The sequence below is a fragment of the Spermophilus citellus genome (genome assembly GCF_964194105.1).
Source record: "Spermophilus citellus genome assembly, chromosome: 1".
Lineage (NCBI taxonomy): Eukaryota > Metazoa > Chordata > Mammalia > Rodentia > Sciuridae > Spermophilus > Spermophilus citellus.
This window is the reverse complement of record NC_138182.1, coordinates 3,848,903-3,871,665: the sequence shown is the minus strand read 5'-3', so window position 1 is coordinate 3,871,665 and position 22,763 is coordinate 3,848,903. Positions and strand designations below refer to the sequence as shown.

The 22,763-nt window shown below is 47.6% G+C and overlaps 1 protein-coding gene across 1 annotated transcript in view; it reads left to right on the top strand.

The window, feature by feature from the left end:
* MYO16 (myosin XVI) overlaps nt 1–22,763 on the top strand; it is a 539,332-nt gene that overhangs the window by 462,152 nt on the left and 54,417 nt on the right. Inside the window, exons 29-32 of the mRNA XM_081300676.1 lie at nt 2,787–2,883; nt 7,167–7,413; nt 9,277–9,545; nt 18,476–19,588. Coding sequence (XP_081156802.1) covers nt 2,787–2,883; nt 7,167–7,413; nt 9,277–9,545; nt 18,476–19,588 — 1,726 coding nt within the window. The remainder of the gene's footprint in view (nt 1–2,786; nt 2,884–7,166; nt 7,414–9,276; nt 9,546–18,475; nt 19,589–22,763) is intronic.

Sequence of the window (22,763 nt, the reverse complement as noted above, 5' to 3'; positions counted from 1 at the left end):
GGTCTGGTTAAGAGTTCAGCTTCCCTGTCCCATGTTTTCATCCTAGGTGGTATTGTCAGCCCTCTCTGACTCATCTCAGGCAAAACCTTTGTGATTCCTCATCTGTTTCTCCCCCTGCCCAATCTGAATCCACCCTTCCCACTCCCTATGCCTGGTGCATTTCAGACACAGGTCCTGATCTGCAGGGCTATAAATGTATCTAATCTTCTCATGGGGTCTTACACCTGCCTATAATAGGAGAGGTGGGTGATCCCTCACAGATGCTCAGGACACCTGTGGAAGGCTGTAGAGCCCAGCAGAGGAGCGTGGAGCCTCTGAGGGATAGGAGTGCCCGCTCCACCCTGAGGGCCAGCAGGAGCAGCCTGCAGTATGGACTTCCACGTCCATACCACTCACGGGCCACCTTGTGCCTGGCCACAAGCCTCCTGAAGCTCGGCCCCGTCCATTCTCCAGAGTCTCAGAACTTTATCAATTTTTTTTTTTTGTAAAATTCAGACCCAATCTTCCTTAAATCTTCCAGCATATCCTGATTGCCCACAAGGAAATTCTCCACATTTTTCCTGGACTGCCCCCAGGGGTGGCCTTGTCCCTCCTTACTGTCCACACAGCCATGCCCGGACCATTGTCCTACTGAGGTCCTGCCTTCCACTGTTCCTTCCTGTGTGTCACATGCATCTTCTCTGCCTTCCCAAGGTGCCCTGGAGAATTCCCACTTATTAAGCGTAGTTCTCTGAGAATCCTAGCTGCCCACATCTTGGCCACGCCCCCTCTGAAATGCTGTGCTGCCTGGACGTGATTCAGGCATTGTACTGGGCTTGTATTATGGCTGGAGCTTCTCACTGCCAGCCCTTCTCAAGAAACTGGGAGCTCCCTGAGGGCAAGCCTCCCTCTCCCCCACCCCTGCTTGGCACCCAGGCCTGCACAATGTTTGATCTGAACCTAGTTTGGTTTTCTGAGTGGTTGCTAGGAATGCCCCCTGGAGAAACCTTAGTCATTTTGTCCAGCTGCCCTCCTGCAAGGGTCTCCACTTAACTAAGGAGCTGGTTCCACGTCACCTCCTTCTAGTCACTGTGCAATCAATCGAATGGATGTAGCTTACCATGCTGGCTTTTAGGAATTCTCTGTTGCAGTTATCTTCATCAATGGTAGTACATTCAGACAAGTTCAGATGCTTCTAGAGCTTTCCATAGAAACCCATTTGATGTTATGCCAGAATTTATTTTTATAACTCGGGGAGAACATGTCCATCACATAGCATGCAGTGTTGCTGGCTCATGCTTTTGGAGTTTCATATTGGAACCCAGGTTTGTATGCATTTTGCCTGGAGACTCAGTTTGCCACCGTCAGTGATGGGCAGAGTGATATGCTTGCTCCTTCCCTCCACCTGGCCTACAGATCTGTCTGCAGAGTTCACAGCCAGGACCAGCTGTTCTTCCCGTGGACTGCCAAAATAAGTTGATAGTCGGAAAGAAAAGAAAAAAAAAGACCACAAATTTTATGGAACATAATTAGGGAGAGAGAATGGCAATCCAAGGAAGAAAAAAGTAACAACACTCAGTAGCCACCCACCTATGCCTCCAATTTCAGCCAGTTCAAAGAAAACTGAAGGAAGATGTACATCTAGTCAACCAGAGTGCTCTGAAATAGGCCAGTAGCATGCGCTTTCCCCACACATCTACAAAATCAGCCAGACCGCATGATGCCAGGCTCAGGCCACGGTCTCTGGCAGTCAGTCCTGCATATCAAGACTGTGGCCAAGGGGAATGTGAGATGGACAGGTGGGCTGTGACAGAATGGGTTTGCAGTCAACTGCTTCCCAGCCAAGAGGTTCGTTAAGCATCCCTGGGCACTCGCTCTGAAGCCCTCTCAGGACCTGATGGTGTGAAGATGCATGCACACCTGGGTGTAGTTGACACTGGTGCAGCCCAGGCATCAACACTGTGAAGCCCAGATCCTGCTCTAGGGCAACTTTCAGACTTCTAGCTCTGACCGTGTTTGCCTCAAGTGCTGAGAATGTGCCTGGGAGCACCCGCAGGCAGGGCCCTTCCCCACTGGGCAGAGTGTCACCTGCCAGCTCCCTGGCACTTGCATTAGATCCCAGGGGCTTTTCTGCCTTTATTCAAGTCGTTCGCCTTAGAGCCCAAGGAGCGCCTGCCAGGAGAGGTACCATTTCCTAGGAAAGATGCACAGGGCACGAGCAAAGTCTTAAAATTGTGAGCATGTCAACTTTCCATGCTGGGTTATGGGAATTTTCTGTGGCAGTTATCTTTGCTAATGGTGGGTATATTCAGACAAGCTTGGATGCTTCTAGAGCTTTCTGTAGAAACTAATTTGATGTCATGCTGAAATTTATTTTAGAATTCTGGAGGAGCTTGCCCATCACACAACTCCTGTCTGTGCAGATGCCCAGGAGATCGTGCTCAGACAAAGCTCTCCAGGGTCTTTTTTTCACTTCTGTGCTGAAATTAATAATCACAGACATATAAAGATTCCACTTATTGTAATTCATGGCGTAGTGGGGAAAATAATTGAAATGAAACGATCGAGGTGTCAGATTTAGGTTTAGTTTCGGTCTCTTCACGGGTCTGTTCTCCTCTACACGGCTCAGCCTCCCTGCTTTGGGTGGAGCAGGGAGCATCCCCAAGGAACAGTGAACGGAGATCTTCAGGCGGATTCAGGGCCAGCACCAGGCCACCTCATCAGTGCGTGCTGCTCTCCTGTGATCGCTCACCCGCCATCACTGTCCTCTCCACGCTGGTAAGCGTCTCCCACTGCTTGCCTTTCAGGTGGGAGTCCACAAGGTGTTCCTGAAACACGGACATGCCGACCAGCTCCACAGTCTCTGCCTGCAGCTGCAGAGGAGCATCATAACCTGCCAGAAAGGTAACTGTCACTCCAGCTCTCCAGACCCTTGAGCCGCATTTTCAAAATCATTCGGTGCACCCGAGTTTAAATGTCAGTCACATCCACACCGCAGCAGGTCACCTGTCCCCGACACTACAGTGGGGGCGGGGAGGCACAGTGGCCCAGTTGGCTACTTACCTGCCTCCTCTGGAGGGTTTATAGACACTGCTGGTGTTCTATTGAGTACCTTCCTGTGAAACTTTGTATTCAGTTTTCACCCAATCACAATTGGAGGAGAGAATATACACCTTGTTTATCACAGCTGTTCAGGATTAATGACCTTGACAAGATGCACAAGACAATAAGACTGTACCTTGGAATCTTCAATGAGAAGAACCCTCCATCTGGCACTTAGCTGCAGAGAAAGGGCCACATTCCCAAGCCGTCTCAGTGGGGGCCGCCAATGTGCCAATTTGGAGAACTGGGATCAGCCGACTAGCCAGGCCACATTTTCCAAGACTCCACATGAGCCTTGGGGAAATTTTTTACTCATTTTTCCTTTATGAAGGGATAATATCTATAGTATCTTCAATAGTCGATAGCATCTATTTTGTTATAGCTTTGGGACACATTCTATTTAGAATTTGTTTTCTAACAAAATCTAATTGACTATTTAAAAAAAACACACATCTCTTATAAAATGTTTATGCTTAGTAGAAGTTTTTTTAAATTTTAATGTGTTTAATAGTTTAATTGCTTAAAGGGGGTAAAGGAGGGAGAAGTTAACCTGTATGCTAGCTTTTGGTATGACTTACAATGAACTTGGTTCTGTGATTATCTGAAACTGGTGTTCCAACACGGAGCCTGGCAGGGTGCCAACCTCAGCTTTACAGTTTAACCCCCACCCAGCTCCTCTGTGGGATGTGTTTGGGTCTGATCCTTGAAGACCTTTCCACGGGCCCCATGGATCTCTGATGATAGGAAGTCCTGCTGTGTGCTGGTCCTTCAACAGGTCCAGTCAAGTAATGATCCAAACCCAAAAACTCTATCCAGGTTAAAACACCCCCCTTGGCCATTTCAGGCCTGGTGTGTCCAGAACCTTCCATGATACTGGGGGTGTGTTCCCACTCCCTGTGTACTTGGTGCCTCTGGATCCTCCCGGCTGAGAGGAAGAGAAGGTAGGGGAAGGACAGGTCTTCCCCGGACACAGTGTGACTCCACACTGCTCTCCCTGCTGAGGCCCATCATATAATCAGGAGCACTTCACCCATCCTAGGGCCACTAGCCCGCAGCCCCTGGGTACCCAGCAGCCCTCTCTCTCAGCAGCATCTCTTTCTTGAAAACCCCCTTGTGCCGGAGAAGCAGGTGCTCAGACATCTCCACAGTGGCAGCTGTCCCTGACCTTTCCTGACCTGCAGCCCACCTCTCTGTCCACCCAACTCCAGCTGTCAATACAACAAGCTCTCTGGGGAGTCTGAAGCCACATGTCCAGCCTGGGGTAGTGGAAGCCTTCAGTTCAGAATGCATCTTCTCTTTGCAGACGATAATCTGCCCTGTAAGGTCACCCCTCACTGGGCCACAGGTCAGTTTTGAACTCCTCCTTGGCAATCCCCATTGGTGTGATTTGCCCTGCACCAACCCAGATGGTCTCTGAGCCCCTGCAGCTGCTACCTCACTGGGGGTCAGTTAGAAACCTGGTGTCCCAGCCCCACCTGCAGGCGTTAAATCCAAATCTGTATTTGCAGCCACAGCTAGAATCAGGACAGGGAAAGTTCCACTTAATATGTTAAAATCTCAGAGAGGGCGTCCCAAATGCTCAGGAAGTTCTCCTTGAATAACTGCCCTGTCTTCCACTAGGACACCCACTAGAAATGCCCCTTCTACTTGGTGCCAAACACAACTGACACAGGGCAGAAGAAATGCAAGAACTCCGATTTTTTTGGTCACCTTTCTAAAGATAGAACTTGAGAGTGGTCTAGAAAATGGTGTCAGGGTAATAAACATAATTCCCTGCAGCATAAATGAAATAATGGATATGAAAGCACTTTCAAAATTATGGGCTGTTAAAGGCAAAGCATTAATTATTGATTTTTATTTTTATATCTCTTAGAATCTCTTATATTTTTATTTTTAAATCCCTCAATATTTTTGCTGATGTTAAGTTTACTCAAAATTTATACAATCTGGAGTCATTTCCAGTTTCTAAGGAGTTCCATTTTTTTAATTGCAAGTGTCTGGAGGGAAGAAAGCTATAAATTTTAGTTTTAAATTTAATCACTGTAATTTCAAATTGTTCCTACTGGAAGTTTTCTATGTATGTTCCTCTTATTATAGATGAAAATGAGTAGAATAAATGAAGACCTCAACATGGTTGGTCATAGAGGCAGGATTTAGGAATTGTCAGGAGGACAACATATACCATATTCCATTGGTGGCAAGTTTATTTTCATTAACTGTCTTTTATTAAAGATTCTGACTTTTAGCAACTGGTATAACATTTTTGAAGGGTGTTAGAAGGCCACTAGTTGAAGATAAAGTGGAGGCCTCTGGATGTGGACAGTCCATTCACAGGTGGGATGTGAACCCAGTGGAGAGTTGTACTTCAGGAGATCCAAAGGCATCTGGCATATCCACCAGGAGCATCTTCCCTTTTATTGCAAGAGATGAGACATCTGGAATACACTCTCACCTTCACTCTCCAAAAGTCAAACCCTCCCCATCTCTTTCTAAATATAACAAGAAAGAGCAGGTGAACAGGTCAAGATAAGGTCTTCCCTCTTCTCTACACCCATGACATGCTTAATACTTCTTTATTTCATTTCATGTTACAATCCTGAAAGTCTGGGGCACCTTTCACTGTTTAACTGTTTGTTGCTTACATTAGTTCAGCATGAGGGTTTTACAATTAACTTGATGCAGCTGCATTCCTAAGGAACTCAACATTTAGTATTGCCACCTGAAAAGAAAGGAAAGGTTTACCATGTCGGAGCCTGTGTCTTCTTTTCCTAACTGGAAGATAGTTCCATTCAGCTTCCACCGTCTGAACAAGTGGAGGCATCAAAGCAGAATCCTCAGCTGACCCTGTTTGTTGCTTCCTAGCCTGGGAATGTTTTAAGGTCCTTCATGTTCTGTAAGCATCTGCCTCCCCAGAAGACAACAGGAAGTGTCTGCCGTACACATTGGTTTTCCCTGGAATTAGTGGTCCTCTTTCATCCACAGCTCCTTCAAATCTTAGAAACTGAGAGTCAGAAGGGATGGCAACAGAGGAACTGAGAGACTCTGCCTGGAACCACACAGCCTGCCCCTGTGCACTGCCCTCACCTGTCCCTGCAGCCCCAACAGGAAGCTTTTCTGTGCTTGTCTTGCCCACACTCAGGGCCTGGGAGCCGCTCCCTAGGCAGGCCTGTCCCTTTCTATCCTGTGCTTACTGTCAGAAAGTCCTTCCTCCTATTGATTGAAGATGTGCTTCCCGTGACTTTGATGATCTGTACCCCCTGGAAAGCCACAAATCACATCTTTGTGACTGCAGCTGAGGGGATGGAGACTGGCCTCAGAGGCAGTCTGCTCTCATTGGTGGTCTTCATCAGCAGGAAATAGTGAAACTAAGGAAATTTCATTATCATTGTGTCCAAAATGGGCATAATGATTCTTTTCAGCATTAAATGATGCAATAGATTGCCTGGGACATGTGGGTGCCTCGTAGTAGGGGTCTTTATTTGTATTTTCAATTCTTGGGTGATTTTAAAGCATTCTCACTCACCTGTTTCCCCAGTTTTTACACCTTTTTCCCCACCTTCCTTTCTGGATAGCAGGAGGGATGTCCCCTATTTCCACAAAAATCTTTCTAGAAACTTCCCACTGTGTTGATTTCCCCAGGAGTTAAATCAAGGTCCTAGAAATAAAATATGCATGATATTTCAAAAACTAACTCCACGCACCTTGATGTTTCTGGAATAATTTGATATCATGGAAGGAAACCAAGACATTCCCAAACCGTGTAGTAGGAGCTGCTCCCACAAATGCTCTGGAGTTTGGAGCTGGTTCTTGCCCATTGGCATCCAGCTTGTGTCACCAAAAAAAATGTGGGAAAAGCTGTGTTACCTACTTGATCCGCAGGCCCTCAGGCAGGTCAAGGATGGTTACCTTGAGTGTGGTCATTACTGAATTCAGATATCCTTCATAATAAGAGATGGCAATGCTTAGTAAGTTCTTTTCCTAGGTTAAATGTACCTTATTTTGCAGTCGTGATTCTTGTTTGTGTTGTGTCTGGGCTTCCTCCCTCATGTTATGTCCGCTGACCCAGGGTGTGTTCTTTTATGAAGTCATACGAGGGTTTCTAGCACGCCAACACCTGCTTCAGAGAATGAGCATCAAACAGCAAGAAGTCACATCCATCAAGAGCTTTCTGCAGAACACAGAGGACAGGGCACTGCAAGCCTACGACGCCCTGGTCATTCAGAACGCCTCCGACATCGCGCGGGAGAATGACAGGCTCCGGAAGGAAATGAATGGTCCGTACCATAAAGAGAAGGCCGCTGCCAGGAGCAAGCAAGAGGAAGGAGCCAGAAGGTAAAGGCAGGTAGTCTGCAACTTCAGTGACCTCGGTGATGGACTCACAGGAGTCCTGAGGATGGACACCCCCCGCAATCCCAGAAATGCTTGTCCTGTGCTTTCTTTTCAGGAACTAGATGCTGTAGTCATATGAAATTGTCATTGCTTCCTCTGCTGTGCTTCTGTCGCTAAACTGCCTTGAAGTTTAAGTTTTAAAGCAAAATCAATAGTAAAAACTAATAGCTGGATTTTTTTTATTTTTAGACAAGTGTGATATATATATATATATATATATATATATATATATAAATGTCTGTGTGTGTATATATATACACACACATATATACATACACACACATATATGTACATTTATATATGTGTATATATATATATAGAGAGAGAGAAGGCTGATAGAAATTTTTGGAAATTTTAGCAAACAATTGAGATACCACTCTGAAAACATAAAATTAGTGAACTCAGTAAATAGCTTATACATATTATATTTTCCTGTGTAAACGATCATATTTTCTTGGCCAATAAAGAAAGCTTTAGAAAAAAAGCTTTTCATTTAAAAGTTTACTTGGGACACTGAGCCTGGAATAGAAACACAAACAGAGCCAGGACTCTTCATGATTGTTCCCTCCCTGTGGGTGACAGCACACCGGAGAACCACAGCACCCCTCAGGGAGGGCAGAAAGGAATGACTTTCCAATTCGTGGTCAGAGAGGTGTTCATTTTTCCTGGGGAACTTGATAATATCTCCTTTCTCTCTGAAAGCAGCTCTCCTCTGCTATGACTGCCTATGTCAAGTGATTTTTTGTTAAAGAGGAGATGGCAATGTGTCTCTTGCTAATTAGCCTCAAATATCTCCATGATTAAATACTGAAAAAATTCCCTTTGTATGGAAAACTGTAATTAAACGTTACAGGGAAAACAAATTATCCACTGAGTGCCACACTGTCATCTCCAGCGACTTCATTTTCTACATGGGCGGCTGGCTCTGCCTGGTGGAAGATTCCAGCCCTGTTGGTGTTCCGCCACAGAAAGATGTAATTATAAAGCAAGTGCTCGGGAACTCCTTGTGAGATGAACGCCTTGGCATCTTGCTAATACATGATTACATTGACATGTGAAGCCAGAGGAACTTTTTAAACCAGATAACTATTAATTTTAAATGACTTCCAGAATAATATTTGTTATTTTCCCTGCTGGAACTAAACGATCACCCCAATTTCTCAATTTGATGATGTATTTATTTGCCTGATATAAAATTAAGTGAAGAAGCATTTGTCTATTTCTTGAATACCAGCAGTTCGCTTGGCACTAGACATCCATATGGAGTCATAGGACAAATAATAGTTCATTGCATAATTAAATAATTGCTGGTAGAATTTAAATGGCAAGAGAGAGGCAGGGGGCCAGAGTGTAGGTCTTTGAGGGTTTTGAGTATGGTGTGTGCTGGTTTTTCAGAGGGAGAGGATGATGAACTCCCACCATTCAATGCCCCAGTAACTCTCTATTAAGATGGATTTCCCAGAAATTACCATTCAGATTGAAATTCTGGGTTTTTGATTTGCTTAAGAATCAGACTGTGAAAAATTCATTCACTGAATGCCTGATAGAGAATGGGAAGCCTCTTAAGTAGCTGGTTTGCGGGAGAATTGAGAATTTCAAGAAGCAGCCTGATGACCGTGCTGTGTGCCCATTCATCACAGCAGGTGGGCTGCGGCGGCTCTGGACAGCCTGTCCCTCATCCTCCTGACCCAGCATGATGGCTGTCTGGAAGGAGCCCTCGGTCAGCCTGAGCAGGTTCCTTGTTGTCAGCTGAATAATAACCTCCGAGCCTCTCTCTGAGGCTGTTTGTGTTCTGTTTCCTCCAAGAGCTGAAGACCAGGGTGGGTCCTGGCACGTCCACTCCAGCTCGGCCCCCCTCCCCATGGCGGTGGACAGCCTGGCCCAGGCTCTCGCTGGACCATCCATCCGGTCTCCATCACTGCACTCAGTGTTCAGCGTGGATGACAGCAGTGGCCTCCCATCACCACGGAAACAACCTCCGCCCAAGCCAAAGAGGGATCCCAGCACCCGGCTGAGTGCCTCCTACGAGGCTGTGAGCGCCTGCCTCTCAGCGGCCAAGGACACAGCCAGCGAAGGTCAGCTGGGTGAGCGTAAAAGACGGGCCTGGCTCACGGACCTCCGTCTGTGAGCGCCCCACGGCGCTATTGTGGCCCTCATGTATTTTTAATAGAAATAAATCCAATTGTTGGCTTGCCAGCAGCCCTTTAATCATTAAATATAAATAATATTTATTCCAATCTCTAAGCCTCTTAGGGAAAAGCTACTTACATGTCATTTCCTCCACTCCCGGCCCCACCTCTGCATTGAGTTTGCAGCCTCAAGGCAGAACCAACAAAAAGTTGGTCGCTACTCCATGTAAATTTCCACTAAGTAAAAGGTTAAAAAATGCATCGGGCTTTCCTGTGTTCACAGTCTAATTAAAAATTAAGCCCACTTTTTCATGTGGCGAGTGAAGCAACCTCACAGAGGAGAATAGTTGCAACGAAATTAAGTTAAACAAAAACTTCTGAGACTCGATAGAAAAGTCTTTGCACTGATGGTCTTGAAATATTTATTCAAAAAGGGGTAATGACAGTGTACTCTCCATCCAATCTCTCACGGATTAGCATGTGCTACAATCATGGCTTAATTGTTCATGTTTAGAATTGTGACTAACACAGGAAGTGCTCTTCGTCAGACCATTCAGGAACAGCAGTTGGCTGACCATCTGCTGTGGGCTGGGCCCCATTCTCTGCACACACGTGTATGGTATCTTCCTTCATGGAGCTTACATTCCACAAGCAAGAACAGATGTGGACACAGTAAGCAAGTGAATGCATGAGGATTTTAGCAAGAGGCCTTTGCTGTAGACAGAGATAACTAGTGCCAGGGTGGAAGTGAGGCCAGGGTCAGGAGGCAGGATTCTAAATGAAATGACTGAGTAGATCTCGGGAGGAAACAGCTTCTGAACACAATTGAAACACAGTTCCTTTAGTTAAAAAAAGATAAGATGAACCAAATATATAGCAACACAACATAACCAAATACACAGCAAAACAATATGCTCCACTTAGGGACAAGATGCAGGATCCTGGAAGTGGCCCTGGCTTCTGACCATGGGACAGAAGCCTTAAGCAACAGGAACATCCGGGCTTCTTCTTTGAACTACTTCTCCTTAGTGACTGTGAGAAAGAACAGATATTTAGGGGAATTTTTAACTACCAAGGAAAAAAGTTGTTTTAACGTGCAAATCATGTAAAAGCAACACCTAGGTGTAGGTGTAGGAGAAATTCCCGTGTCCTACCTCTGTGGTGAGCAGAGATGGTACCTATTTGCAGCATCCTGTAACAGCGGCAACAGCAAGAGCTGGAATGTGACATCCAGGGGTCATGGAGGACATTCTTCCCAGTTGATGCCACTAGACAGAGAGAGACAGAGAGAGTTAGAACTTTCCTCCCAGGAAGTCGGGTGCTGCCCTAATGTACTGCACACAGAGGGAAGCTCCTATTGAACAGGCCGGCAGTGTGCTCCCCTGGAGAGTGCTACAGACAGTCACCACCATTATGCCATCAGACCTCTGTGCAGAGCTTCTAGTGCAGATCTCAGAAAGTAGTGACTGAAATTAGGGGAGAGAAATTTTGGCACTGTGGGTGAGGAAGAATCATATCTAAGATTTTAAGACTAGTGAGGTAGGGAGAATGGGAAATGAACATTCAGGACAGTATGAGAAAAAATACAAAGTAAGATGGAAAATCACAGTGTATACAGAGTGGAGCCTCGTCCACACTTGCACACTGAGGTAGCTCTGTGAACAAGCTCAGCAGGCCACAGAGTAGCTTGAGAAGACCCACAAAACTGGAGGGCTGCATGCTCATTACAGGGCCCCTGCCCCGCAGTTGATGTTTTGGTGTGTTCAGGCATCAACAGTCGAAGGACTAGGAAAGGAGAAAAGATAGGAGAGGCTGAGCTCAAAACGGAGTGTAAGGTCTTCCACGTGGGCAGAAAGAAACGTCAACTAAGAAGGCCTACTCAGACCTCAGGAGACACAAGCTGCAGATGAAAGGTGAATGACCAAAAAGGGGGGAGGGGGAGGGTGGGAAAGAGAATGCAGGGGAAGCAAGGTGCAAGATGCAGGCACAAAACTGTTGAAAGTCCTTTCTGCTGCTCACAAGGCACCAGGACACCTTCCTTAGACCCATAAGGGGCTTACGTACACTTTGATTTCTTGGAACCTGGTTTCAGCTCACATATGGCTATTAATTGCTTAGAAAATTTCCCCAACTCTGCTCTGTTGTAGGAGCCTGTGAGAGGGCGAGGAGGCACACAGTTCCCTTTCTACCATCTACGTCCTGCGTTCCTTCTTACAACACAGAATTCCTAATACTGATTACTTTGCAACCACAAAAAGAAAGTCTTGGGTCTCCTGGGAACAGAGATGCATTTCTGCACTTTGGGAAGTGCTCTAAATATATTCTTATAATTTAAAAATTAAGCTGCCTAAGCACGTTTGCTGGTTAAGTTGTGTAGGATTGCAAAGTCGGAAAGGGCCGTGAGGGACTTAAGTCTCTCAATGTGTCAGTGTTCCAGATTTCTGGTCACAAAAAATACCTACACCCATAAGTGATTAGCCAGAAGCTGCAGTGGCTCTGGTCCCATCTATGCTCTTGTGACAGGAGTAGGACACTATACTTTTGTGTCTGAGTCATCTTAGACACTTCCTTCAGTACCAAAAATTTCAGCACAATCTAAACCTGTGCCTGCTGACATAGTGGCCAATAGGCACATGCAGCCATTCAATCTGAGAGTTGCTAAAATTAACTGTGATTTTAAATGTCTGTCCTCAGCCAACAGCCATATTCCAAGCACTAGATAGCCACAGGCATAGAACTTTCCACCATCACAGAAAGCCCTTCTAGACAACTGTCATCCTAAACATGCCATGTTTCTACCAAAGAGCTGTGCTGGTTATTTTGCCCCTAGTAACAAGTCACAGTCTTCCTCATTTCTGTCAATAGGTAGGAAGAACATTAGTCACCCTTTAAAATGCTTTGTGAACCCTGGTTTCACAAGAGCAAGGCCTAAGCTAGGGTTTGTAGATCACCAAGGCCATTCTGTTTGCCTTGTTTAAAAAAAAAATCAAGTTCTTTCCCTTTGCACAAAAAGCTGTTAATCAAGTCAGAGGCTGCAAAGTGAAAGGAGATGATTGGTGAACAAAGGCCAGAGACTGTAGAGGAACTGGTAATGAGGCTGTTCCAGGTTGTCTTTGGGTTTGGTCTTGTTCCTATTGGCACATGCCTTTCCTATAGGCTGTCACCTCATCAACAGGGTTGCAATAAAGAATAGCAGTATGGAGAGCTCATTTTATTTCACTACCTTTGTGCCTCAAAAGCATGAATCAATTCACAGACCAATAAATTTTAGCACTTCTTTGCAAACTATTAACAAGCTATGTCAACTATGTGAAAGGACCATTTTCCCCAAAGTCTGGGGTTTCCCTTAGCAAACAGTGGCTAGGGAAGGAAGGTGAAGGCCCACTTTCCCTCTTCCTGGAGGGAGCTCCTAGCCAGCATGCTTCTCCCTCTTCCTGAGTGTCACTCTGTGCCCACAGGTCAGCCTTCCTCCCCACACAGTGCACATCCTTCCAACAGCACAGGAAATGAGAGTCTGTTTGTGGCCTTGCAGAAGTGACCAGGGCTTTCCAGGCCCATGTGAATCAAGGGGCAGCAACAGTGACCCACAGCACAGGTTCGCTGTGGGAATAAAGAAGAGGGGGCAGAGCCCAATCTCCTGGGACACTGGGAGTGTGCCACAAAGCTCCGAGGTCACAGGTGGTTCACAACATCCGTGAGGGTCGGTGAACTGAGCACTGAATCCTAAGTGAGAAATGGAGCTCAAGTAATGATGTGTTGGAGGAGGGCCTGCTGAGTGACCACTGCTGCAGGTGAAAAAGAGGCAGGGTGCTCCTGCAGCTCTCGCCCCTGATTGGTTCTGGGAGGACACTTCCACACACAGCTTCCCTTCAGGTCCCAGGGGCCCACTCCCTTGGAGAAAGCACCGTAATCAGCCCCTAAACTGTTTGAAAGTTGCTGTACAACTCCATCCTCCACAAAACACTGGCTAAAGATACAGATAAAATAATGGTTCAGCTCTGTGGCTTTATTTAGACATGCATTCTGTCTCTTTTCATTTTTCCCCCTGCTGCCTTGTTTATATCTTGATTCTAGAACAGAACTTCTCACATAGAAAGCATTCAATAAATAGTGAATGAACACATATATGTTACAGAAACATACTTGGGCTGCTCTCATTACAACAAATTCCCTGCTTGTCAATAGGAACACAATTGGCAAGGTTCAAGTGCACCTGCTCAAGATGTGTGAGGTGCACTTTATCAGTGCATGTTGAATAGAAGCCCCTTTATTTTCTTCTATCACCTGAAATTTGACAGAAATCAGGCCTTCCATGAACATGGCTCTGAGACACATGTTACTACTGGGAATCACAGAAGACGCTGCACAACATAGCCAGCCACCTAACACACGTAATCCAGGGGGTGCCATGAGCCCATTTATGGAGCCTATAAACAGGCAAGCAGGTTTGGAGAGAAGCAGAATAAGAGTAATGACAGCAGGATGCTGTGGACATAGAGCCCAAGAGTGACCAACCTCTGAGGGAACCACAGAAGGTTCAGGAAGGACATTTTAGCAGCAGCACTGTGCACATGAGCATGCCCAGTGGTGCACATGCGTGGTCCACCAACAGGGGGAACTCCCCAGCATACCACAACTCTGCGGAAGCCCTTTCTGTCCCATTTGTAGCCAGCTGTAAAGCCGTTCCGCCCTCCCTCATGCAAGCAGCTGGCTGACTGGTCAGTGAGCCGACCCTTAAGGGAGCACCTTGGGTGTTCCAGGTCCTGTGCTAGAGCCAACTCCCAGGCTGAGAAGAAGCGCACTGGAGGAGCTGGCGATGGAGACCACTTACAGAGACACACGGGTTTTCTTGACTCATGAGCTTCTCCTTCCTCCTTTTTCCATTGAATAAACAGGTATCTGATGTTCAGTGGGAAAGAGGCCAAGTGGTTTGAGTACTGGTGCAGATGTTAGAAGTCACCAACAGGCCTTAACAAGAAATTCAAGAGGAAGGCCTTTTGTATTTGAAGATGTTTCCCTCCTAACAGAGCTTAAATATGGCACGAGTCCATATGGGAGCTCAGATGAGAGTCAAGTTTGTGAAATACTGAGCTTGGTTGGGAATGGCAAGTCTAGCTCCTCAGCTGCCCGTAGGACTCCAAATATTGCCCTAAAGTCACCCTGTGAGAAGGAAGGACTTCCTGATTCCATCTCATCAGCATCGTCAAGTAGTTGCAAATGTTTTGTACATGAATTTTAGAACTGAACAAAAACAAGAAAAAGAAATCTCTTATTGTAAATTGTTAATAGCCCTTAAATCCATACTTGCAAATAAACTTCTCACATGTCCACACACACGTGCAAACCCAGAAGTAATTGTAAAAGCCAAACCTCGACTCTGGTTTTCTAATTTTAATTTATGACGACTGAAATTTCCAATTCTGACCCTGCCCCTCCCCTGCCCCTGCCTAGATTCCAATGTACTAGTTAGTGGGACAGGAACCTATCAGTCCAGCATTGCTGATGCTCCACCCATACTCTGAGGAACCTACCCTGTCTGCCATGATTAATTTCCACCTGGGCAGCAAGACTAATGTACAAGGACAGCCTTCTGAGGGTCACTACGTGTGGGACCTTGTGCTAAGCATCTTCAGTCTTCAGAGCTGGCCAATGCTGAAGAGCTAGCATCATGATCCATGTAGAGACCAGGACACTAGGTCAGAGAGCAGGCTGTGACATGGCCAACGTCACAGGGCTAGGCTTTCATCCAGGCAGTTGGGCTGAGATCCCTGGCTCTCTGCAACCTCCTGACAAGCACCTAACTATGTGCAACAGTTCAAAACCGAAAGTCTGTTCACGTCCAAAGCAGGCCTTGAGGGAACACTGTACCAGGGATCCACTACTGGTCAACGGCCCATGGAAACTGCACTGATTTAAATAAGATAAGGATGGGTTTACTTTCTCTCTCATCTGTGGGGGTCAGGGGCTTCTCTGGGTGGTTCTCACTCTGGATCCTTCTTGGAGATGCCAGGAGGTGGCTGAAATCTAAGAGCTGGTCACCCCAGGTTTGTGCTTCAGCCACCTGGGGCATGTGCATCTGGGTGGCGGCTCCTCCTTGCTGGGCAGCATGTTGGCTTCCATGTATTGAACTTGGTACTTGGAGAATCAGTGTCGCAAAGGCATGCGCTCTAGGAGATGGAAGGGAGGTGATGGGGGAGCACTCGTCATGAGCAGGCCTGGGGAGCCAGGCTGTTTTGTCTCTGTCACGGTCTTTGACCATCAGGGTAATCTCAGAGGTCCATCCAGGTTTGGGAGGAGACAAAGGTTCTACCTCTTAAGAGGACTGGAAATACTGTTGTGACCTGTTTTTTGGGAAAAACGATCTGCCCCATTTCACCCTCTGGACACACAGTTCACATCCCTCCAAACACAAAGTACACTCATCTCTTCCCCAAAGCTCCTGGAAGCTTCCTTCTATCATGGCACCAGGCTCAGGCTCAAGGACAAGACCTCGTCCTCCAAATGAGATCAGGCAAGGCTCCTTAGGTGGACAGCTTCTCAAGAATGCCGCCCTCTACATGACGGCTGTGACCTAAAAGATTAGTTACCCCCATTCACGGGACCAGTGTACCCTGAAGGGACAGGTAGATGGCAATGTTATGTGTGCCCTTGATCTAAAAGGGACTGGCATGCAGCTCTCAGCAACATGTTGCCTTGAGGAGGGCCTTGAGGAGGGCCGTCCTGGTGCCTGGAGGGGTTTTCCATGGCTGCTGGTATTGGCTCTGGAACCTTGTTTTGCTCTTTGAGTCGTAATTCTTTCTTCACAGGGGTCTTATGTTTGGTGTGGGTCGGGGGTTCTCTTAGCCTGCTTCCTGCTCACGAAGTTCTGAGAGCAGGATTCTTCTCTCTCTGTGGATTCTGCCCCTTCAGGGCACCTGATGCTTTCAATTTCCTCTAAATTCGTTTATACTGTCCTTAATTAGTCAAAGCACATGTCCTCAAGTCTCTGAGATAACCTCTCCTCTCTTTGGGGCTCTCTGCCTTATTTCTTTGAGGCAAGCCTCTGAAGTTCTGAAGGGTCCTGTGGCTCTGCTTCCTGAGCTGTCTGGGAAGCACCACCTTGTGTCTTTGGATGTTTTAATAAATGTCTCCACAGCATGTGCTTGGCTTCTTCTTTAGATCATGTTTTCCTGAAAATGCCCTCAATTTCTTGTCTGCTTGGAGGTCCTTTCTTAGCTTTAGAATCTCTGCCATCTGGAGAGCTGACAGTGAGAACCATTTTATTTTCAGATCCAGGAGGCCCTGGCTCCTTCGTGACGATGGCTCCTTCTTTGCCGATCTCTTCGCACTCATGTTCTGTTCCAGGTGATTTGAAGAATCCCAGAGATAGCTGTAACACTGCCTGAAAGTCTCCTTAGCCTGGTGGCCCAGTCACGAAGGAAGTGGGTCTCCTGTTTGCCATTCCTGCAGGTGACACTGCTGCCGGACTTTCCCTCCTCATCCTCCCTTGAACCTCACCCACAGCTTTCCTGAGGGCCCCAAATTTCTGCTGATTGTCTCTTCAAGACTCATCTGTTTTCCCAAAGCCAAGCCACACGTTTCATTTTTTAGGTAGCAGCAGTGCCCTGTAGGTACCACGTCTGTGCAGGACTCAGTGTCTTAAGATACAAGGATGACTTTAGTACTGTCCTATGGCTCCAGAATGTGACTGAACTCAGGGGTCCCTCGAGGAGGAGGTTTATTGCACATCCAGTGGCTGGGATGGGAAAGATCAGACAGCTGAAGGCAGGAGCAGATGGGTCCCCTGGCCTCTCCCTCTCCTCCAAGTGGCCTCTCCACAGGTTCTCCATGGCAGGGATGCTTCAGGGTGTCCACGTTTCTTATGCAGAAATCAGGGCTCTCACACCATGTGTCCAGGAGGGTGGGTGAAAAGGCAGACTGCACTGCGTGTGCCCCAGCCTCGGAGGGCAGGCAACGTCTTTCCAACATCATCTTCTCTGAAGCAGCCAAAGACCTCCCAGGTTCAAGGTTCAGGAAGAGCATTTGGGACTGAAAATATTGAAACCAGTTTGAGAAAATACCATCTGCCACAAATCCTGTAAATTATTCATGACTGCGGAATTCTATAATACTAATATTAAAAGTGAGGTTGGTGCGTGTTCTGTTTCTAGGAGAAGCTCTGCCCTCTGTGTTTCAGCACACTGAAAGTCATCAGGACAATGCTTATTAGAACATTGCACACATGGGGTATATTCTGTTCTTGAGTGTCATGGCTTTGGGGAGCCTCATGTAACACTGGCTTTTGAAGATGGCCATGGAGCTAGGAAACGAACTTTGTTTTCTTCCATTCCCATGAGGATGTACCTATTTGTTTTGTGATTATAGTGTGCCAGGACCTGAGCTAAGTACTTTTCCCACAGACCTATCCATGCCCTTCCTCTGAGATAGTGAATAATGTCACTCTTAGGCTGTCTTCTCTGAGGCTAAGGGGAGTTGCCCAAGACTTCTTCTAAGACCACATTCTGTACCACTCCACCCTGCTCCACCCACCTGTTCTGGGACCCTCACTCTGGCCTACTGCTTCCTGTCTCTGTAGCCTGCACCATTTTCTAACACAGCACAGAACTCACTGTGTTTCCCTGTCCTGGGGACATCACCCCCAAAGGGTGGAAGCCCTCTCCTGCAAGATCAAAAGCCAGGGTGCTTGGTGCTTTGGGGAGGTCTGGTTTGGTGGGGCTCCAGTGAGTGGAGGGGCAGGAAGGCCTGGGTTTTCCACAGCTTGAGTGCAGGGGCTCTGAGGACCAAGGCGAGCCTGGGAGAGGGACAGTCCAGCCAGCTCAGGTCCTGGCCGCTGGCTGGAGTCTTGCTCACACTGCCCTCCTTCTCTTCCCCTCCAGCTCTGACGCGACCCAGACCCCACAGTGATGACTACAGCACCATGAAGAAGATCCCCCCTCGAAAGCCAAAGAGAAGTCCCAACACAAAGCTCAGCGGCTCCTATGAGGAAATCTGGGGCCCCCGGCCCCCAGGTGCCATGTGTCAGGCAGGTGCACGCCAGGTCCCCGGAACCCCTGGTGCCCAGCGGGCCTGCCCAGCTGATGGCCCGCAGTACACCCCGCAGCTGCCACTGCGCCTGCCCCTACCCCAGGGCGAAGAGGATGATGACACGGAGCCTGTGTACATCGAGATGGTGGGGAACGCGGCCAGGGCGGGCGGCCCCGAGGCCGACAGCCCTGACCAGGGCGAGTCCGTGTACGAGGAGATGAAGTACTTCTTGCCCGAGGAGGGCGGCAGCCTGGGCATGGTGTCCTTCCTGTCCGCCTCGCCTCTGTTCTCGGACACTCAGAAAGCCTTGGCCTTGGAGGCTGGTGAGGGGAGCTGCCAGCCGCTGAAGGACACGTGCGACATCCCGCCCCCCTTCCCCAACCTGCTCCCGCACCGGCCTCCGCTCCTGGTCTTCCCGCCCACGCCGGTGACCTGCTCCCCCGCCTCGGACGAGTCGCCGCTGACGCCCCTGGAGGTGAAGAAGCTGCCGGTCCTGGAAACCAACCTCAAGTACCCTGTGCAGTCGGAGGGCTCCAGTCCCTTGTCGCCGCAGTACTCCAAAGCCCCGAAGGGGGACGGCGACAGACCCGCGTCCCCGGGCGGCGCCGTGTCCCACGGGCCTCGCCAGGCCTCGCCGCCGCCCTCGCCGCCGCCGCCGCCCCCGCCCCCGGGGCCGCCCCCCGCCTGCCGGCCGCCCGCGCACTTCGCCTGCCCGCCCGGGGCCGAGCCGTCCAGGGCGCCCCCGAAGCCCAGCGCGGCGCCCTGCAGCTCCTTCGCCAAGATCCCGCACTCCCCGGCCCGGGCCGCCAGGGCCGAGCACAGGAGGGCCGCCGCCCCGGCCCCCTACAGCCCCCCGAACCCCAGGCCCCTGTCCAGCCCTCTGGACGAGCTGGCCAGCCTCTTCAGCTCGGGAAGGAGCGTGCTGCGGAAGTCGGCCGCGGGGAGGAAGATCCGGGAAGCTGAAGGTGAGCCAGCCGACCCCCGGGGCCGGTGCGCCTGTGCGCCTGGGTGGGTGCCCGGGTGGGTGCCTGTGCATAGCCTAGCGGAGTCCAGGCCCGCTCGGCCATTCGGAGCAGATGTAAGGGAAAACCTTCTGCAGCCAGTGCGGACAAGTGGTAGGAATTTGCATTTCCACGTTGCAGAATAAGACGTTAAAGTCTCATAATACAGAGATACTTAGCACTAAAACCGGATTTAATGAATTATAGCTTGATTCATGCTGGAACTAGGTTTCTTTCTCCTGCAACACTTCCTTATAACGTGGAAATGGTATTATTTTTTTTGCGACATCGCATTGCTGATATCATCATTAACCCTAGTGGCCTTATCATCCACCCGTTTTGCCCCAGGACATCTGGGATGATCACCTGTTCAGCCAGCACTCTTCACGGAATACCACTCGCCTTAGGGTCTGGGGATGAGCTGAGTTCTTCTTCCATACACCACCCAAGGAACAGTTTAGCCGATTTTGTTCTGTTTCCTCCTCATCCACTCAGCCTAAGGCAGAGTTAGCAGTGGAGTCGGTCCACTCAGATGAGCTCCGCATTAGGTTCCTACAGCCAGAGGCTGTTGCTTGATTAAAAAAATGTTTATTTTGTGTCCCTGTAAATGCGGAATGTAGCCAGAAAAAAAAATGCAGAGAGAAATTTTTGCTAATCTCTTGAAAGTACCTCACCACATACCACTTCATTCACATGAGGTTGCCTTTGTACCAAACATGCTGCTTTTGCAGATGCCCTTAATAATCAAAAAGAATGTTGTCATTTTTTTTAATTGAAGTTTTTATACAAAATATTTTTTCAACATTCTGTATGTTGAGGAAGAAGGACATTAATGCAAACATCTTGTTAAGTGTGTCATGATGCCATTAGACCCACTACCTCCCAAGGCTAATGGTCACTGTGGATATCCTCACTCTAGAGATGTAAAACTTCAATGTGGAGGGGTTAATATCCTCTTTGGGGTCAAGTGGCAGGATTGAAAATAAGAGTTTGACCTATGGTGTGACATTTCAAGCATTAGCCTACTCCTTCTTTGAAAGAAAATGCATAGACATGTTAGTTTCCATCATTTGATTAAGACATTACTTCAGGTATGAAAACTAGAAAATCCAGAAAGCAATGTGAACAAGAGCAAAGCAGGTAGAGGCTAAGAACCTTCGCAAGTTAGATTACCTACTCACTGTTTGTTCTCTAGACCAAAAAGCTAGTTGCTTGTTTAGCTAACAATGTCTTCTTAACTGTAGGCAACTAATAGGTGAAATTGAACTTGAAAGTGGCAGAATGCTTGAATTTTACAGGTCGTGTTTCATTCCAAGGACCAAGATGGAATCTAAGAGGAAGATCATTAAATGAGCACATCAAGATTTGCTTTAAAAACTAGAAGTTTTATTGATAACTTGTAAACCTCATTTTACTATAGATTGAAATTAGGTATATTCTTGACTCTAGCTATTCTCTTTTAAAAAAAAAGTGAGGTTAACACTTTTCTGGACAGACCTCATCATTTGGAAGCCCCAGAGGGGAAGTGAGAATTATGGTGAGGTCTCCAGGCCTGGTGTAATTTGCTGGTCATTGTCCCTCTGGTGGCATTACCCCAGTGTTGGGGACATGTGTCAAAACCTCAAATATAGCACCAAAACTTCATCTGTAAAATTATAAGATACCTGTTTTCCTATTGTGGGGTTTTACAAATACTTTGCAATTTGAAGAGATTGGTTTGAACCATTTAGGATTTGGGCTGCAATAACAGGAAATTTAACACCAGGAGACTGGGTCATCCACTCACGGATGTAGGACACTCAGCTACACAGTTGACCACTGCAGGATTCTTTATGGTCTGTGATGGGGAAATAAGTTTGTAAGTAAGTTGCATGGTGTTCCTTGAAGTGTACAAGTTAATCTTCCCGAAGGTGAAAGGGGTCAAGTTAAGATATGGAAGGAGGATACTTAATGGGAGGGCTGGGCTCTAGAGCTGCCCCTGATTGTAAGGCTCACAGTTTGATCCTAAGGGGAGGAATCCATTTTTTTCTAAATGATTTAAAGGGAGGTTATTTGTGAGTTGCTGTAACCTTGGGGTTTCTTTCCTTTCAAGTTTTAAACCTTCTACTTCCCCCCTTACGTATTTAAAGACGTTTTTATTTTCACCTGAAATAGTTTACTTATCATAATCCAGTGTGTGGCTAGTTCACCATCAAGGCCTCTATATTAATTACAGTTTGTTTCTTATACAGTTGTGATATGAGGAAGTTGTCCTGCAGATTTTGCAGGAGGATTCAAAATGTTTGCGTTGCCTCTTTGGGACAGGGCCTTGCAAAGATTAATCTGCTGGTTAATTCCCACAGTGGGCAGTTCCACTTGAAACACGGTGCTCTGCTGGGCATAGGGAGGGAGCTTCTCTCACTGTAGTCCTACCAGGACTGTTCTGAAACTCACAAATATCAACGAAGTTCACATCTACAGACTGTTGGCATATGCAATTTGAGCCGTAAAAAAATCACGTAGATCCACATACAGAAAAAAATAAGATCTTGAAGCTGATGGGTGAGGCCCAGGCTGAATAGAATCACAGGAGCAGCAGGTGCCCTTGGCGCTCTATTCCAGGCAGCGCTTCAGTAGCCTGCCGGATTCTCAGGCCACCAGCAGGGTCTGCTGCCCTTAGACTCCTTTTATGGAAAGCTGAGGCACAGGGAGACTGATGCAGTTACTCCAGTTTCTCTGCTCAGGAGAGCCAGGCTCGAATGCAGTAATTCTGTCCCCAGTCTACCCTCACGCTGTACCTAGTAGAGCAGGAGAAGGCTTTAAGAACTCTGTGTTTGCCCCCAAGGTGCAGCAAGTAAGAGCCACAGAGTCTGGATGAAGAAAATGGTCCCAGAAGCTCGGGAATACCAAGGCGTGCCTTCCCACTCTGCGTATGTGTGGTTCTGAACAGTGTTCAGGCCTCTCGGCCCTTTAGTGAGAAAGGACCAAAGGTTTCATTGTCCCTGCCTTCCCAGAAACAAAGTCCCATTAATTCACAACTGTCTTTTCCTCTGATGGTATAATATGGCTAATAGTATTATGCTAATTGTTTCCAGTTGCTTAGTTTAAAAACGCAAGGCCTAACCCAAAGGGCGACTGAGGACAGACCTGGGCGTGTTCG